Raw genomic sequence first — 19,002 nt, 5'->3', positions numbered from 1 at the left:
TTGCAGCAGAAATTGAAACTCAGTGGACCAGGCAACATTTTTCTAATCTTTTGTCCAGTTTTGGTGAGCCCGTGTCAATTATAGCCTCAGTTTCAGTGTTTAGCTGACAGTAGCAGCACCCAGTGTGGTCTTCTGCTGCTGTAGCCCATCTGCTTCAGGTTTCAAGGCATTGTGGATTCATTCTTTTGGATACATTGGTTGTTGCCTTCCTATCAGCTTGAAGAAGTCTGGCCATTCTGCTCTGAACTCTGACATCAAAATGACATTTTCACAGAGAAACTGATATTTTCTCTTTTTCAGACCGTTCTTTGTAAATCCTTGAGATGGTTGTTTGGGAAAATCCCATCAGATCAGCAGTTTCTAAACCATTCGGACACATCTCATACCAACAACTATGCCATGTTCAGAATCACTTAAATCACTTTGAACTTCAGCGGGTGGTCTTGACCACATCTACATGCCTAAATGCATAGAGTTGCTGACATGTGATTGGGCAATTAGATACTTGCATTAATGAAAAGTTGAACAGGTGTACCTAACAAACTGGTCAGTGATGTCACTGATGTGAGCTAAATGGGAAATGAACACATTAACTTGTGGTTCTCTGACCTGCTCCTCCTGGAAAATGACCCTGTTAAAGTAGAACTGCAAAGTTTCATTGGCGTAGTTGATGCACAGCTGCTCAAAACTGTTCACCTGTAGCTCCTGGAGGACACACAGAAGAGACAACTGGGGGTTATGTGAGTCACTTAGCACACGGGTCAGCTCAGACACAAACACAGATGTGACGTTACTGCGAGTGCTCTTCAGTGTGACCTCAAATCCATAAATGTCCAGCACGGAGATGGAGAGGGCTTCGTTGCGAGGGTAGACGCGTCCGTTGATGCGCTCCGTCAGCCAACTAAACAGCAGCGAATACAGGATCTTGGCAACAGCATCTCTATGAAAAACGCACAATAAGGTTTCTATGGAAACAGAAAACCCGGTTCCTATGGAAACAGAGGACATCTGAAACCCCCCCCCCCCCCCCCCCCCCCCCCCGACTTCAAGCCCTGACGTCCTTTGTCCTCACATGCCTCTACCAAAGATTGGAAGAGAATATCACAGACTCTTCGCTCCCTCTCAGCAGTCTCCTGGTATGATTTTAAAGAAGGGGGTGAAAAAAACATGAGGACATTAAAAAGCCCTAAGATTTTCAGTTTTTTCCCCCAAGCAGAGCAAGGTGCATCATGTTTAATTTAACAGATTGAGACTTTTAGTCACTCACTCACCTGGCATCCACAGCACTCTCCACTGTGAGCGGAGTATAGATCTTCTCCCGCACCGTATCCTGGGGGATCAAACACATCTCTAACATCTATATTTTGTTACAGAAATAATCATATCTGTGGTGTGTGCACGGGGCTGTTTCTGCAAAAGTGTGCACCACTTACTGTCAGCTTGAAGGTGACAGATTTCTCTAGGCCCTCAGGTGAGACCAGCAGCATCTCAGCCACCACCCTTATCTCCTGCGTGCTCACCACTGACGCGACCTCCTGACCCTCAGCCTGCGGGACACAGTCGCAGACACATACATATGGAGTCACTGTCATTATTACTGCCAACGTCATCCTCACCATTAGGTTGTGAAACTAAATACATGTTTGTGTTTGAAAGACAGACCAGGTGTGGCTGGAAGTAGATGTTCCCCAGATGAAGGACAGAGGAAAGAAGTCTGTAGATGCCATTTTGCTCCTCTGGGGTGAAACACAGGATGTCCATGGCACTCAGCAAACGCCTGAAGTCCTCCCCGTCATCCTTTCCCGCTATGGTACAGTTCCCTCCCTGCATGCATGGACACACACGTGCACCGTTAGGGAAAACACATTTTACCCTCTTTAGGTCTAATCTAAGAGCAACTTATCAGCGATTTGAGTCCCTTGGTGCAGTGATGGAGAGGATCCACTTCAGGGTGTATCAGAGCACCATGACCTCACTGGCGATTGCAGTTACGAGTGCAAAAGGGCTCACTTGTCAGCACACTTTCAGTCAGGGAGAGCAATGACACGCTATCTCTCAGCCCAGTGTTAAGTTACTCTTCAAAAAATGTTGTTGTAATTACCACAAACACACCGCTAACTGGGTGGGAAATAGTCCAAGATGAACACTACCTCATAAAGAAATACAACAGCGCAAATCAGCTTGGAAATAAAGCCCACAGGTGCAAAAACAAACAGAAAATGTCATAATTATGAACAAATGGCCCTAATTAATTGTTTTTGTGTGGAAAAAAAACTTGGTGTTGGCAGGACAGCTGACAAAGAAGAAACAAGACTACAGCTGTGCCTGTAGCTTTGCTGGGCTGCAGTTACGCACACCTGTGTTTCAATATAAATGTTGAAAAGTGGACATTCAACAAGTATAATGTTAATCCTATTCACCAGGATAGGCTGTGGTTTCATGGTTTTAGCATCAACACATTTCAAAGGTCAGAAACAGTTGACTGTAAGCAGATATGGTTGCTCTGTTGTAATGCCGGGGGAGGTATTTAAATATAAAGTTGCTCTGTGTGATCACCTCATCCTGTGTTAAATCATTTTGGACGCGTTTTATAGGTGATAGTGTGATAATACCCTTTAATTAGCATGTAATTACCGTGGTGATAACCAAGTAACGACTTGGCATAAGCCATAGTTTTTAGATGAGTAATACTAGGGAGCAATAACTAAGGGTAATAATGTGGAAACAAATGAAACAACACCTATGAAGCAAAGCAGCTAGTACAGTAAATTCTCAAAAACAATGGAAAATCTGTGAGCAGTGAAATGGTCATTTCTGTGCTGTATTAATACTGTGACATTAGTCTGATCTCTTTCGGGATGACCATCCATTGTTCAGGACTGGTTTAACAATGGCTGATTTTGGATCACACTACACGCCACCACAGTGGATTTTAAATAAAACAATCAACATGTAATCCAAGCGCAGACTTTCAGCTTTAATGGGTTTCACAAAAAAAATTCCATTAACTGTTTAGGAATTCAAGCCATTTTTTATAAATGTATATATTATAGATAACGTGACACAGATGCTCTTCCAGGGCTTTATTGTAGCTGCCTTCAGTTGCTGTTTGTTTGTGGGTCTCTCTCCATCCAGTTTAGGCTTCAGTAACTGAAAAGCATGCTCTATTGGGCTGAGATCGGGTGACTGTCTTGGTCATTACAGATTATCCCATTTCTTTGCCTCAAGAAACTCTTGGGCTGCTTTTGCAGTATGGTTCTTATTGAATTTTAGTCCCAAGACTTAATGGCTTAAGGCTTACTGAAGTAGCAGTTATGCTAATGGTAACTCTACAGGAGGTTAATGTCCTTGTGATTTTCTTTGATATCTGATGGATGTCTGCGTGTTTGAATTTGAGCACCTGATTGAGATAGTAGTAAGTCTCAGCTTCCTGCAGGTACAGTGAGTGCTTCTCATGAGGAGGAAGGCCTGACAACATCTCATAGAAGATGTGATAGTTCCTCTCTGATTTGGCCTGTGAATAAAAACACATACAGAAAAAAGTCACCCTGACACATGCGCACACACACTAGGACTGCTTAGCAGTTTAAATCTCTTATGACTGAAACGGACACACATAATGCCGTTGACAGAGAAACACATATTTGAGGGATACTCAAAGGATGTGTGACCAGATGAAAGCGACCACGAAGAAAGGTCTCGGGCTACATCTCTACATCTGTCTCTTTTTGTCTGTAGGACACAGCTGTCTGTCATTCAAAGCCATTCAGATATACGTCAGTGTTATTAGAGCCACAGTATGTGAACATTTAATTCTCCCTTACACCAGGCTTAGAGGTATATCTGGACTGTGGATGGCAAAAGCACATCACAGAGCAATGTTTAAATTTTACTTGAATTTTTACTTGAAATTAACAGTGAATTTAATTACACAGGTAAGACACTGTTACGACTTTGTGCTTGCCTGTTCTTCAACGCAAATGCCGTTGGCCTAGTACCAAGAAAGGTTGCTGTTGCAGGTTTTACAGGAAAGAGAACAGTGTGCCTACTAGGATATGTAGCGCTAGGTTCAGATGGCGTTAGATTAATGGAAAGGAGTGCATGTCTGAATGGGGCTCATGACTCAGTGGTAAAAAGACTCCACCTGAGCTGTTGTGTGAATGCGTGTGTTTGAGAGTTTTTCACCTGAAAGACAATGCGTGACTTCTCCAGCAGGTACTGAGACGTTATGGCACCGCTGATTACACCCCTGGTAAAATTACACACACACGCACACACGCACACACACACACATGCATACACAGAGTAAGGCTGAGTTAAGTAACAAGTCATGCATGTGTAATTTGCTCTCTGTCACAGTTCTAACAGAAAATCAACTCCTTATCTAACTGTGTCAGTGGGACACATTAGCATATTCCCCAGTAAGCCCAGTGTCACCAATTCTCTGTGTGTGCGTGTGTGTGTGTGTGTGTGTGTGTGTGTGTTTCTGTGTGTATGTTATGATACAGGGATAACATTACAGATCTATAAAGACATTTCAAGAGACCAAAATGGGCGAGATAATGTATAACACAGAGTAGAGTCACAAAATAGGCCGTTTCTTTATTTTATATATAGCCTCTTCATAAATGCTATAGATTACAGTCTATCTAACAATAAAAGCAAAAATATTACAAATAAAAAAACACGCTGAAACATCGGAAATCCCTTTTTGGCGTAACACCAACACCAAAGGAAGCAGCTGAAAGAAGAAGAATGTATCAGCAAAAGTTGTTACTACTCACTCGTCCATGTAGATCTGCGTGTATTTGCCAAAGCGTGAAGAGTTGTCGTTGCGCACTGTTTTGGCATTCCCAAAAGACTCCAACAGGGGCATGGCCTCAAGGATCTGCCCAGTCAGCACAGAGGGAAAATTACTATGAGCACTTTCAGTATGACGGCAAAGAGAGCAAAATATGGGGGAAGCGATGAGAATACTTTACCTCTATCTGAAGGCAGAAGATAGATTTAAAGACCACGATGTGAGAGAAAAAAAAAGTTAGTTTAAACTGTCTAAATATGAGCTTCATTCTGTGTCTGTCCACTCATACAAAAAAATTGGACACTGGACATATACCTGCTGCGTGACATTGCGTTTGTGGTGTATGGCTGTCAGGTAACGCAGGATCAATTTAGTGGCCTCAGTCTTCCCTGACCCACTTTCTCCACTGGAATAACAAAAACCACCAATATGAATGATTTATAGCGCTCGTTTTATGATGCCTTTAATCAGACTTTAATCAGCAGTTCATACCTGATCACTATACACTGATCTTTTTTGGCATCCATCATGGTGGTATATGAGAGATTAGCAATGGCAAAGAGATGACTGCAACACAACAAAAGATGTCGAATTAGAATAAACACACACACACACACACCAGCTGTGTGCATGTCAGCTTGGTGTGTGTAGAAGTGGCAGTGAAATCCATAACCAAACTCTCCCTTGGCAACAGACCATTAACAGTGTAACGCAAGCCTGTTACTAACACCTGAGGTGCTGGCCTTTAACACCTTTATTTACCGCCGTACAGGATCTCAGAGCACAGCTTACGACACATGTAGACAGATGTAGTGGGACAGCGTATGCCCACAAAAACACAGCTGTAAAGGTTTCACTTAAAGGTTTAACCTTTTAACGGCTAGTGTATCACATTTGATACGTGGTGTTTTGTGAGTTTTTGAGACTTTTGCATCATCAGTGTGAATTTCTTCACCCACGAAAACCAAAATGAATTACACAATACATTTTTTTAAAACTCATATATATGCAAATTAATATTTTTCTTTTTTCAAAAAATTGTTTCAATAAGCACTCCATTTTCAAACAATTGTGGTTCATGGTTCAGAAAAAGTTGGAACCATGAACCATTCTCTGGCCTTTAGTTTTATTTATGCATCTAGATTTTGGGGTTAAGGTAACCAGGAGAAATTAGCTGTTTAGACATCTGCCTTTCTCTAGAATAAAGTGTATTAAACTGCCAAAAGCTGCATTTGAAAAAGTCATTAGCAATGTCTCTTGCAATGAATTACAACCCGTTTATTCCCCCCAAAAAGTTTCATGAAGGAACTATTTTCTTTATTCTGAACTATGCCAGCTCAGTGTTTCACTTTGCTAGTGGCAGCCTGACAGAATGTAAAAAATAACGGCATCCTTTAAGCTGAACTATAATGCTAGCTAGCTACCTGCTTTTTTTGCTTTATAAACAAAAAGAAAAGCTCCTGTCGACTTTTTCAGTTTAGAACTACAGGGCTAGTGCCGTCTAATTCATTATATTCTAAACAAGGTAGACATGTTCACATCTGATAAATCCAAAAACAGGTAGTCTACAAAAATAAATAAATAAATAGTCTAGAAAGGGTGACTTCTTGCTAAATTCAAGGGAAAATGTCTGACCTTTGTCATACTTCTGAGACAAAGTTAGAATTAAATCATTTCGAGCCTAATACTCTTGTGCAGTTTATTAATAGTAAAATACTCAAAAATGGCCTATCTTGCATTACCTCTTTGCAGAAACTCTAACACATGCAAAAGCCCAAACACACACACACACAAACACAGATCTTACGGGGGGTTATCACTCAGTCCATGACCTTCATAAAGGAGCACCATGTCTGTCCCGTAAATGTTGAGCAACTTGTATGGATTCACGGACACAAGGATGCTGCCTATGTAGGTCTGAGTGGAAAACAGAGATGACAGAAGGACAAAAGGGAGGGTAAACGAACTGAGGCAGCTGGCAGTGTCCGTGACATTTTATGATATTACGTTATTTAATTTGCAAATGAGTGATTTAGCATACATAGACAAGATCCTGATCGTAGCGTTTCTTCAGGTTCATCAGAACAGTGGTCTCATTCAGCTCACTGAAATTAAACACAGAAAATTAAAATTCATGTCCTGAGCACATATTGTCCTGCTGAAGCAGCACTCCCACTCTCACTTTGACGTCCAGCATTAATTCGTTTTCAAAGACACTCAAGAGCTCTCTGATTTCCGAAGACTTGTAGTTAAAAACAAAACAAATATCTAATGTGGGGTTTTTGCTCTGGATGTGTTTTTAATAACACTCACATACTTAACATATAATTTACATAATTATAGTGTTTCAAAGCTTTTCAGAGCTTACAGGGACACTGGGAACAAACAAGCCATAGAACAAACTGTGTTACACTGTGCTCAGGGAATAAACTGCTTGTAAGAGTGTGATATAAGTAAATAAGAAGCGAGGCTGCTAATAATGGTTTGTGCTTACGGGAGCTGTGTCAAGTCCTCCATTCCCTCCGCCCAGCGTTTAACCCTGTGGCTTGTTGTGGGCATGCTTAGGATAGAATAGATCTGGACACACACATGAAATGTACATAATTAGTCAAGCACTCACAAATAACAAAGCCTGGGGTGTACAGTCACGGCTCAATGCATAGCTGATGCAAAACATGCAGAAATTCAGATGTTTGTGAACTCTACAAGGAAATGCTGCTAGGGCCATTTAGCTTTAAAGCTTCTCAGTTATTGCTTGAATAATCTGTACATTACGCTTGTTCCTATGCCAATCTATTCTCCACCAATTGTAAAGAATTATAGAAACTTAAATCCTCCTAAAAATGGGTTAATCTTGCATTCGGGTACCTTGTCATACCAGCTTTGACCTGGTACTTTCAGCCTGGCTCTCTCTCTCTCCGGAGCCCAGTCTGGGTCCTGAGCCTTTCCATCCACAAATCGAGGTGCGGGTGAATATCCTTCTAACACCCCATCTTCTTTGTACATCGACCACTTAGATAAATTCTGGACAGTGCCATGTGGTAAAACCCTCTCAGCTGCCCAAACGTCCTCACCTCCATCCCCTCCTCCTTGGGCATTTCTGGCCCAGTGGCCTGAGCGTGGCCCATACGGAGGAATCACAGCATAGCGATTGTCCTCACCCTGCAGTCCTGTTGGCACCGTGTATGAAGCATAACGAAGCTGCTGGTTTTGAATGGCATCAGACAGGCTTGGATTGTGGAACCGCCGTGTGAGAAGTGATTTATCTGGAAGCCTAATGGACAAGAAAATTGATGAATAGCACATAACTGTGGAACACTGGCAAAATGTGAACACGAACATTAAGTGGGCCTACTCTCTAGTATGTGGAGTATACAAGACTAAATGCTGCAAAATGGTCAGAATCAAAGTATAAAAGAACCATCAACATATGCAGATTTTATAAAGTCAACTGGAGATGATTTGGGTTTGTCTGTTAGTTAGTTTAAATGAATCCCCAGCTTGCAGATTGATTTCCTAACAGGTTATTTACCTGGAAAAACCTAATCAGGTCACTTGTGATAGTTTCCAGTAACAGAATAGTTTCCTACCTGTAACTGGCGCCACGCATATCTTCCTTCTGCAGCGCAGTGTATAGGTTGGGAGGTGTGGGTCTGGGCACGCCTGTCAGCACAGAGTTTTCTGACAAATGATAGAGACCTGTAGAACGAAGAGCCCGGTTTTGCCTCAGAGCAGATGAAAGGTTTGGAGGCTGACCAGGGATTACCAGGGTCCCATCAGGAAGACGATATGATGCACTTCGAAGGTTTGCATTCGTAAGAGCCTGAAGGAGGCAGAGGAAAAGCAGAGAAGTTACTCAAGAGTGCAGTTTAGGTCACTAAAATGTCCCCAATATTACACTTCATTTCAATAGTCTGTAATAGCTAGAATGTTATGCTTAACTTTAGAAGCAAAAAAAGGCAACTAAAACAGCAATAAAAACATAAATAAAAGCAATACAAATAATGTTTACTTTATACTTTATTGAATAGTATAAATAGTAATAGTAAATAGTAATAAATAGTAACAGATTACTGTAGCAAAGCTAAATGATATACTATTTTTAACAGGTATGCACTTTAGAGAGATCAGGGCCAACTGGCTTCCGTGGGTCAATGATGATGGTTCCATCGGGCAGGGTGTAGGACACACCCTTTAAATAAGGATTCTGCAAGGCAGCTGCCAGGTTGGGGGTCTTTGGTTTTCTTGGGTCAATGATAATAGTTCCATCTGGGAGTGTGTATGAAGCTCCTTTCAAGGCTGGGTTTTGGAGAGCCTAAGTTTTAAAACAGAGACAAATGATTTAGTCATCAGTGAATTAAAGAGGCACCTCAGGTCAACAGTGATTATTAGACAAACTGGAGCCACGAGAACTTTTAAAGACATGATACTTATACTTGTTAACTTTTACACAAGTCCTACTATGTGGGGAAGAGAGGGTGAGTTGAAAGAGATATTCATAGCACATAACATATCAATAACTAACCTTGGTCAAGTTTGGTGATATGGGTGTATTGGGGTCTTGAACCCCTTCTGGTAATTTGAATGAGGCACTCCGCAAGGCGCTGTTTTGGAGGGCACCGGAAAGGTTTGGAGAGACAGGTTTGCGTGGATCAATGATGATGGTGCCATCTGGCAAGGTGTAGGATGCACTTTTGAGGTAAGGGTTCTGAAGTGCTGCTGCGAGATTGGGGGACTTTTGTTTCTTGGGGTCAATCACAATGGTCCCATCAGGGAGAGAGTAGGAGGCCTCACGCAAAACTGGGTTTCTTAGGGCCTTAGCCAAGTTTGGGGAAATGGGTTGCTGAATGAGCAAAAACAAAGAGAGAAAAATGCATTAAAAGATTCATTATTTTGAACAAACAGATGATGAAAAGAATGAGTTAAGAAAGGAACATAAGACATGGATTACTTGCTGTCTAGGATCTATAATGGTCCCATCCGGAAGAGTATATGAAGCAGTCTTAAGGTTCTGATTCTGAAGAGCTCTCGAGAGGTTAGGAGACATTGGCTTCTGAGGCATACGAGGGTCCTATGTGGGTAGAGGCAGAGTGTAAATTAGAAGAGTATAATGTAATGAGGCAGCTGTTGTTGTAGCCTACATAACTGACATATTCCATTTACGTACCCTGATCGATCCATCGGGCAAAACATACGAAGCTCCACGAACTTGCTGATTTTGCAGGGCATGGCCAAGCAATGGGGAGGAACGTGGATCTGCATATGGTGAAACCAAAGTTCCATCTGGCAGACGGTAAGACGCTTGCATCAATTGTGGGTTTTGCAGGGCACTTCCTAATGCTGGGGAAGAGGGTGGTTTGGGTCCATATGGAGATCGTCTGAGTTGCACAGGAGTGTGATAAGAAGCTTGACGAAGGTTTGGGTTCTGCTGAAGAGCACTGTGGAGCTGAGGCCCAGCTGGTGCATAAGGGTTACGACGCTGCATCATAGGGGATCTCATAGTTGAGACACTCTGCAAACCAGATCGGTTTTGCAGTGCATCATGGAGCAGCGGCGCAGGGGCAGGCTCAGAGATATAATCATATGGCGTAACAACAGTTGGTCCGTATGGCAAACTGAACTGTGTCTGATAGGAAGCTACGCCTCTTAGTGCCTGTCCATGTCTCATGGCTTCAGGGAGCACTGGAGATGGAGGTACAGATGGGGGATAAGGGGATTGAGGTCTATAAATAGGAGATACATAGGACGCTTCTCTCACTGCCTGGTTTTGCAGAGCTCCAGATAGTAATGGAGAAGAAGGGGACAGAGAAGGTTCAAGAGGTGACACTGGCCTTTGTAAAGGTGAAACATAAGATGCATCTCGTAGAACTTGATTTTGCAGAGCCCCAGACAGCATAGGAGATGAGGGTGCCATAGGCTGACCATAAGGTGACACTGGCCTTTGTAAAGGTGAAACATAAGATGCATCTCGTAGAGCTTGATTTTGCAGAGCCCCAGACAGCATAGGAGATGAGGGTGCCATAGGCTGACCATAAGGTGACAATGGTCTCTGGAGTGAGGGGACATAGGAGGCATCATGAATAGCCTGGTTTTGCATTGCACCAGACAAAGTAGGGGACAAGGGAACATAAGGGTCTACTTCAGGAACCATATCCTCCATCCCTACCATTTGGGCTACCTGAGGTCCAAGGGGGGATGAGAAGGAGGCTTGTCGGAGAGACTGGTTCTGCAAAGCACCAGAAAGCATGGGAGAAGATGGAGCTACAAATTGATGTGACTGTTGAGTGTAAGGATCAGCATAGGCCATAATTTCTGGTGTGTAAGTGGGCGAGTGGACAGCACGAGGGGGCAGGAGGGGGGAGGGCTGACGGGAGACTCGAGGAGAGAGGTGCGGGGACGCGGAGTGCGGTATGTGTTTAATGGACAACTGTGGGGAAGGGGGTGGCATACTTCTTACTGACCGCTGGGCCACAAGTGGACGTCCTCGAGCAATGGGACGAGGAGGTAATCTTCCAGACTCTCTTCTCCTCAAGGGAGCACGGTGGACCATGTGAGGGGAGTGGAAAGGAGAGGACTGAAGCGAGGAGTCCACTGTGAGAACAGAAGACCTATTGCTTCTTATAGAGGAGGCACGAAAAGGACGCACATTCTGGGTTGGTGGGGGCACTGGACGTCCTCGGAGACCCATAGGGGAGGGTCTGACAGTACCTAAAGGAACATTTCCACCCATCCGAGGCCGGGCCACTGGTGTTGGATCCCTAAGCAGTCGAGTTGAGCGGCGAGAAAGAGTAGGGGATGATAGGTGAGGCCGGGGCCCAGCAGGAGATAAGCTACGATGAGATGGGGAAGGAGATGGTCTTCTGCTGAGTTGTGGAGAGAGGGGGGGAGATACATGAGCAGGAGAGAGGGTAGGAGATGGTGACCTATGAATCTTTCTAGCTTCAAATGGGCTGCGGGCAGGACTGGGTGCTGGTGGAGGACTTCGCCTTCTCATGGAAGCACGAGGTGAAGAAGGTGGAGATCGTCGCCTCATTGATGGTCTTGGTGACGGTGGGGGACTATGCCGGATCATTGAGGCACGGGGAGAGTGGGGGGGTGAAGGACCTCGAGCAAGGGAAGAGGGTGATCTCTGAGGTTGCATTCTACGACGAGCAAGCGGGGAGGCCATAGGCGAGGAAGGAGGTGAGAGTTGCCTAGACATAATAGAGGGCGGTCTTTGGGCATTAATTAAACCACTCCTCATGGATGGCTGTGGAGAGGGACTGCGTCTTTGTGCAAACATAGGAGAGGGTACTGGGGAAGCCATAGCAGAAGGATGACGTTGCATTTGTGGGGAGGGCATAATGACAGAACGGCGGGATGGTGTCGGAGAGGGTTGAATACGGCGTCCCGGAAGAGGGGACATGTTCGCTTGCTTAATGATCATTGCAGTTGGAGTAGGGATGGATGGTGGGCCATAACCCTGCTGCTGTGGCATCATCATTGGGTCATTCATCATCTGCTGCTGAAAGAGCACAAAGCTTTATGTTCAAAATGGAAACATGGACTTTAGCCCAGTAACTTACAGGCTGTGAAAAGCAGTTATCAGATTTGCAAGCTGATTTTGCCTGGAATATTATTTTTTATCAAGAAAATGTTACACTAATTATTTCAAAGAACTATTTATCACATTGTTGGTCATAAGCAAAAAAGAAAGCAGGTACACCTGTCTAACATTGGCTTATTGATTATCTATGGCTATTTCCAGTTCAAATGAAATGAAATGGTTTAATGCTGCTATCACTAATCGTTTAGTGTTACATGTTTAGGTTTTAGTACTCAGAATCTAAAAATAGAAACATCCCATCTCAGTATGCTGAAAAAGTAGTTCATGCATTTATTACTTCTAAACTGGACTATTGTAATTCATTATTATCAGGCTGTCCTAACCCCACCCCCCATCCCCCCAAAAAAGAAAAGCCTTCAGTTGGTAAGAGTACTGATAGGGACTGGAGGGAAAGAGAGAGCATATTTTTCCCATACTGGCTTCACTTCATTGGCTCCATATTGAATCTAGAATTAAATTTACCATATTACCCCAACTTCTCTCTCATACTGCTGGTTTACTTGTGGCTCCCAGAGTATTTAAAAGTAGAATGGGAGGCAGACACTTTCAAGCCACTCTTTTATGGAACCAGCTCCCAGTTTGAACTTGGGAGACAGACACCTGCTCTACTTTTAAGATTGGATCAGACTGGATCATATGACCCCACACATATCTCCCTTAGTTATATTGTACAATGCTTAGGCTTCTGGAGGCTTCCGATGATGAATGTTTCTTCTTCACTCAGCGCTATTCACTCTCTTAGTTATTACTAATCTCTGGCTCTCTGCACAGTGTGTTTTTAGTTTGTCTCCCTCCCCTCGCCCCCAACCAATGGCCGTCCCTCCCTGAACCTGCTTCTGTCAGTATCTTCCTGTTAAAAGTGAGTTTTTCCTTACCGCTGTCGTGGTGGTCTGATTGTTCCCTATACAATTGTAGAATCTTTTCCTCGCAATATAAACCACCTTGAGGCAACTGTTATCGTGATTAGGCACTATATAGAAAAACTGAATTGAACAATGTTGAGCAATATTTTCTTTATTTATGGAATATGTTACTGCCACATTTCTCTGTGTGGTGGGATTATTTAAAACAAGAGAACTGTGTAACTTGAAAGGGCAGTGCATGTGTACTCTTTTGAATGTCCTATTTTTTTCTTTTTTATATTCACATTGCAATATGAATCTCACTGAAAGTCAGCAAAGACACCCTCCTGTGACTCTCTAGCTTTAAGAACGTTGTCAGGTTCAATGACACAGTACAGCTTGAATTACCTGTGGTGAAATCATCTGTTGTTGTGGCAGCATCATTTGCTGTGGCATCATTTGCTCTTGTGGTGACATCATTTGCTGTGACATCATTTGCTGTTGTGGGAACATCATCTCTTGTGACATCTGCTGCTGTGGCAACATCATTTGCTGGGGCATCGTCTGCTGCTGTGGCAACATCATTTGCTGGGACATCATCTGTTGTTGTGGCAACATCGGCTGCTGCTGCGTTAACATCATTTGTTGCTGTGGTGACATAATTGGCGATGACATCATTTGGGGGGACATACTCTGGTCTTGTTGTAACATCATCTGCTGCTCCGGTGACATGACTTGCTGCTGAGGTGATATCATTTGAGGGGACATCATTATTGGTTCTTGAGGGGGCAACAGATTTTGCTGAGAAGACATCATTATTTGTTGTTGTGGTGACATTGCCATCTGTTGTTGTAATGACATCATGCCACCAGGCTGACCTGGCACGAGAGGAATCTGGTCTTCGTACTGGATGTCTGACATGTCTTCAAATTCTGGATCAGGCGGCAAAGTTGGTGGAGGAGGCAAGGTAACATCTAGACGTTCTTTCCCGAAAAGGCGCACTTGAGGTCTGGGAACTCTAAACGTCATCTCCCCCCCTTGAACTAAACTGATATCATCTCCATACTGATCCATCTGGCCAACATTCTGGTTTCCATACAGGTCCTGTCCTTGACCTACAACTTGGTTTCCAAGCCCAAACACCTGTTGGCCTCCTGGAGGGAATCCAATTGCCTGCTGGGAGCTGAAGTCTTGGTATGGCATGCCAACATCAGTATAGCTAAGTTGATAGTCCTGCGCAAATCCACCTTGCATTCCCATAGATGATACATAAGGGTTCTCATAATAACCTGCCTGTCCAATGTCATAATAGCCCACTTGTTCGCCACCATAGTAAACTCCCTGATTATTTTCATCGTAATAGCCCTGAGTCTGAGGGTCAAGGAACCCATCCACCTCCCCTCCATACATATGGTCATCACCCATTACTGCATAGTAGTCCAGACCCTCATCACCATACATTGCCTGCTGCTGCTCGTAAGCATAGTAATCAGCAGAGGAATAAGGGTTATAATATTCCCCCGTGCTCTCATCATAAAGAACATCAGGATAATATTCTGCATTTGGATCACTGAATCCATCATCCTCATAGTAACCAAGGTCTTGATATCCTGCTCCCCCTGCCCCATTGTCATTGTCATAGTAACCATAGTGACCATGATTTCCATATGCTGCCTCATCTCCATAACCGTCATCATACCCTTCATATACTTTCTGGTATCCGTACACATCTTCCTCATGCTCATAACCATTGTTTTGGTAACCCTGGAGATAACGTCGGGAGCTGGCTTGCCGACTGTGAGCTCTACGCCCTTGCCAGCCATGCTGTCCCGAATTTTCCCGCATTTTGGTGGACAGGAAGCGTTTGGTCAGCCAGTTAGTTGCCGCTGCAACCTTCCCCAGCAGTAGACTTCTGTTCTTGAAGTCGTCAACAGCCCCATCACCGTCCTTTTTCCCAAATAAGCCTTTGAAGAAGCCCCCTTTCTTCTCATTGGAGTTGTTCCCTCCCAGGCGAAGCAGCATATAGGTTGGCTTCTTCCCACCATTTGCTTTCTCTTTGGCCTCTTTCTCCTTTTTCTTCTTTTTGCTGGCCTTGAATCTCATCATGAAACGAGAGGTGTTCTTCAGCATGGACTTGCGACGTTTCTTCTTAGCAATTCGCGTCTTTCTCTTCCCCAAACCCAGGAATAAACGTGAAGTACTTTTAAGCTTCTTCCTGCTGTTCCTGCGTCGCTTGAAGCCTGAAAACTTCATGAACATCCTGGACATGTTCTTTAGACCTTTCCTTGGGATTTCTTTCACTGGAATCTGTGGCGTTTCCTCTTTCTTTTTGCCCTTTTTCTTCTTTGCGTCAGCATCGGATTTCCCTCCTTTATGGTGGCGATCGTCCTTGGATTTTTTTTTGGATTTCCCATAATCCTCATCATCCTCGTCTTCCTCGTCATCTTCATCTTCATCCTCATCATCATCATCCTCTGAGTCTTCACCCCGTCTAGACTTCCCCACTTTCTTTCCTTTAGCTCCCCTGCCTCCTCGCCCCTTCCCTCTCCTATCATCCTCTGAGTCTTCCTCATCCTCTTCATCACTGAACTCTTCATCCTCTTCATCGCTCAGGAGCTCCTCCTCTTCCTCCTCAGACTCCACTTTCTTGCCTTTCCCTTTGTCTTTTCCTTTCTTTCCATCATCTTTCCCCTTGGGCGGTTCCTCTTTTCCCTTCTTCCCACCCTTTTTATCATCCTTTCCGCCTTTCTTATCATCCTTGCTGGCTTTTTTGTCGTCCTTCCCTCCCTTTTTGTCATCCTTGCCTTTCTTTTCCTCCTCCTTCTTTTTCTCTGGTTCAGGTTTTCCACCCTTCTTTGCGTCCTTTTTGGGGTCTTTCTTGCCAGGCATTTTGGCTAAGGGCACACCATGCCCTCTCTACGAGATGCAATGGAGCTGACCTTCAAAAGACAAATAGAAAGATATCACATGTGTAGAGTTTGGAAGGCACCACTGTGCGAATGTCTCAAGTTCAATAAAAGGCATGTTGTGTTCCAAAAAGTCTGACCTTTAAAAGACTCCTTGCCTTATATGTGCCTGTTTGACTTTGTGCCAGAGCTATATGCGGGTTCTGTATCTGTGTAAGGACAGGTCCACCTGGCCAAAGCAGTTTGACACTGCCCAGATCGGGTCCCCATGAAGGCTTCTGTGTAGGTAGATAGATAGATAGACAGATAGATAGATGAATGGCTGCAATCTCACACATACAAATAAGACTAACATTAATATTGCTATCACATTCAGAAACATGAGTAAAATGCATTTAGTAAGATAAGTCAGTGTTCTTGTCTTAGCACGAATACTGTCGTAATATCATATCCTTTACCTATCTCTATATTACAATATGAAGACATCATCTAGAAATGTCCAGTTTCCATGCAGAAATCTCTTAGCGATACACAACCTCAGTGAAAAGAGCCATCATCTATCAATGTCCAGCTGTACTATAGGCTTTAAGGTCAGCTCTAAAAGCCTTCTGTAAATTGCAATTCTACATTAGTATGCAACGTGTTGACTGTAAACCTCACTGCAAACTCTTTGAAAGGAGATTGTTACTGTGTTGATTTTACTCATTTCCACACAGTTTGATCCCTACGGTGTTTGCGTTTGTGCAGTTGCAAGCACTGAAAACACACAAACAACATATGGAGCTGTTTCACCAGCTCCAGCTGTACTCCCTCTACGGTCCAGTCAGTGCTTCATCTGTAGACTTGAAGTTAAAGCCGCAATCATTCATCCAAACCTTTCCCGTCATAGTCACCTCCACTTCACTGACAAAAAAAACGTCACAAAAGAGGAAGTGCTGCGCTCTTGGCTGGGGTCTGCAGTCTTCAAATCTGACGCGTCCTGTTTGCAAGTTTCTTCTTCAGCAAAAAACTCTGGGCAAATGTCTCTGGGTCACACCGAGCTTCTTCCTCTGACCTACTCTGTCCTCTGTTGCTCACTACAACACATTCTCTCACTCAACACGCCACTTTGTTCACCAAGCCCTCCTCAGAGTGTGTGACAACCAATGTGCGTGTATGTGTGTATATGTGTAGGTTTAAAGAGTTCCTTTTGGCAGCTCGTAGAAGGAGTCTTAATTTGTCATCTGGCTCTACAGGTGAAACTTGAGATCTCTGGGCGGCTGAGGGGGCGGGGCATAAATAATACAAAAGGTTGAGATAGTGAGAGAGAGACAGAGAAGGATAAAGAGAGGTAGACGGACATGGGATGCATAAGATAAGCCTGATTAGCAGTAAAATGTCATCATCCCCACAAAGATGTAATAAATAACAACCCTGACCTGACCACCCAGACACACATTTATGCTATCTAACCTTAAATATTCTCTAACTCTGTTTCCTGAACTCTGTCAGCTGTGTGCATGTGTGTGTGTGTCCTGCTCACACAGGCTTCTTTTCAAGAAATATTATATTTAAACAGCCTCAAAATGAGCAATGCAGCCACCACCAACCTACTTCCACATACGTAACAGCAGAAGAAGGAGCAGAGGCAGGAGAAGCACCCACTTGCTAGAGATATGACGTCTTCCCTCTAGGTATCAATGACAGAGGAATGACTCTCACATACACACGCACACATACACAGAGAACCAGTGAAGGATCAGTAACAGGGCTGTGATTATTAGTGCCATCAACCAAATTATTCCTCTTCGAGAGGGAAGGGGTCGGATTGCTGGATCAGTCCTGTTACAGAGTATAGGTGTTGGGTTGCCAGATCCTGATCTTTTGGTCTCTGGATGTAAGTCTATCTGATCATTACACACCAGGAAAGGGCACAAGCAGTGCATGTGTGCACAGGGTTTCTCATAAAGATGCCTTTGAGTGGGTGCACGTGTGTATTAAATAGATGGAGAGTGTGATGAAAGAGTGTTTTTTTTTTTCTTCCCCTGGCTTTCCCACAGTTTGTTTCAAACTGTACATCCGCCTTTGAAGGAGAATGAAAAGCCCTTATCAAATGTGAAAAGCTCTGAGCTGCAGCCAGTCTCCCAAAGCAATCGCTGCTGGCAGGTGGTCCTCCATCTTTTGATAGAATTTGCGGAGAAGAGACAACATAGAGAAACTGGGATAAATGCCCGGGAGGGGGCAAAAAAAGCAGAGTTATGACAGAGGTGGACTTGATGAGGCTCATCAAACGCATTCAGGTCCCAAGGGGAAGCTGTAGACCATCTTTGTCACTTTGCACACATACATCCACACACACGTGCACACACACATACACACACAGTAATCTGCTGCTATCTAGTGGAGCAGCATTACACCTGCAGCACTTCTTGTAGTCAGGAGTTGGTCGGATATCAGGTAAGTTTACAGGCCTGTGGCAAAAAGCTTGCACAACACACAGCAGTTACCTAACAATTCTGCATTTCCTTACATGATTTAGTTTAGTCTTATAATAACGGGCTGGGAGAAACAATCCAGCTCCAGGAAAAACATTATACTGCAGGAGAGAATAAGACCCACCAAAGCCAAAGCATGCGGGCAAACAGATAGATGTGCACTGTATGTGGGAGGCATGGAGGGAGGGGGAATGGGTGTGGATTTATGCACCTATAACCAACCTTTCCCTGGCACACACAGACCTCGGGAACGGGCAGCCTCACGTTACTGGAGCTCCATATTCACGTTTCACCATCCTCCTACGGGTCAAGATAGAGCGAAAGACTAAAATCAAAATAAAATAAAAAAACAATCCCCTTTTTAATTAAAAAA

At 43.9% G+C, this 19,002-nt stretch overlaps 1 protein-coding gene across 1 annotated transcript in view; it reads right to left on the bottom strand.

Moving 5' to 3' along the window:
* myo15ab (myosin XVAb) overlaps positions 1-19,002 on the bottom strand; it is a 73,888-nt gene that overhangs the window by 36,889 nt on the left and 17,997 nt on the right. Inside the window, exons 2-23 of the mRNA XM_085163631.1 lie at positions 18,852-18,929; positions 16,296-16,433; positions 13,658-16,188; positions 9,969-12,305; positions 9,753-9,872; positions 9,327-9,644; positions 8,919-9,116; positions 8,392-8,624; positions 7,670-8,075; positions 7,296-7,378; positions 6,843-6,906; positions 6,609-6,718; positions 5,294-5,368; positions 5,111-5,207; positions 4,785-4,888; positions 4,186-4,249; positions 3,401-3,514; positions 1,663-1,824; positions 1,434-1,547; positions 1,272-1,330; positions 817-940; positions 610-705 (exon numbers count right to left, since the gene is read on the bottom strand). Coding sequence (XP_085019757.1) covers positions 610-705; positions 817-940; positions 1,272-1,330; positions 1,434-1,547; positions 1,663-1,824; positions 3,401-3,514; positions 4,186-4,249; positions 4,785-4,888; positions 5,111-5,207; positions 5,294-5,368; positions 6,609-6,718; positions 6,843-6,906; positions 7,296-7,378; positions 7,670-8,075; positions 8,392-8,624; positions 8,919-9,116; positions 9,327-9,644; positions 9,753-9,872; positions 9,969-12,305; positions 13,658-16,138 — 7,359 coding nt within the window. The 5' untranslated portion in view covers positions 16,139-16,188; positions 16,296-16,433; positions 18,852-18,929. The remainder of the gene's footprint in view (positions 1-609; positions 706-816; positions 941-1,271; positions 1,331-1,433; positions 1,548-1,662; positions 1,825-3,400; positions 3,515-4,185; positions 4,250-4,784; positions 4,889-5,110; positions 5,208-5,293; positions 5,369-6,608; positions 6,719-6,842; positions 6,907-7,295; positions 7,379-7,669; positions 8,076-8,391; positions 8,625-8,918; positions 9,117-9,326; positions 9,645-9,752; positions 9,873-9,968; positions 12,306-13,657; positions 16,189-16,295; positions 16,434-18,851; positions 18,930-19,002) is intronic.

Source organism: Neolamprologus multifasciatus, chromosome 6, assembly GCF_963576455.1.
Source record: "Neolamprologus multifasciatus chromosome 6, fNeoMul1.2, whole genome shotgun sequence".
NCBI classification, from domain to species: Eukaryota; Metazoa; Chordata; class Actinopteri; order Cichliformes; family Cichlidae; genus Neolamprologus; species Neolamprologus multifasciatus.
Note: the sequence above shows the minus strand (reverse complement) of the source record. Positions and strands in the feature narration are given on the sequence as shown.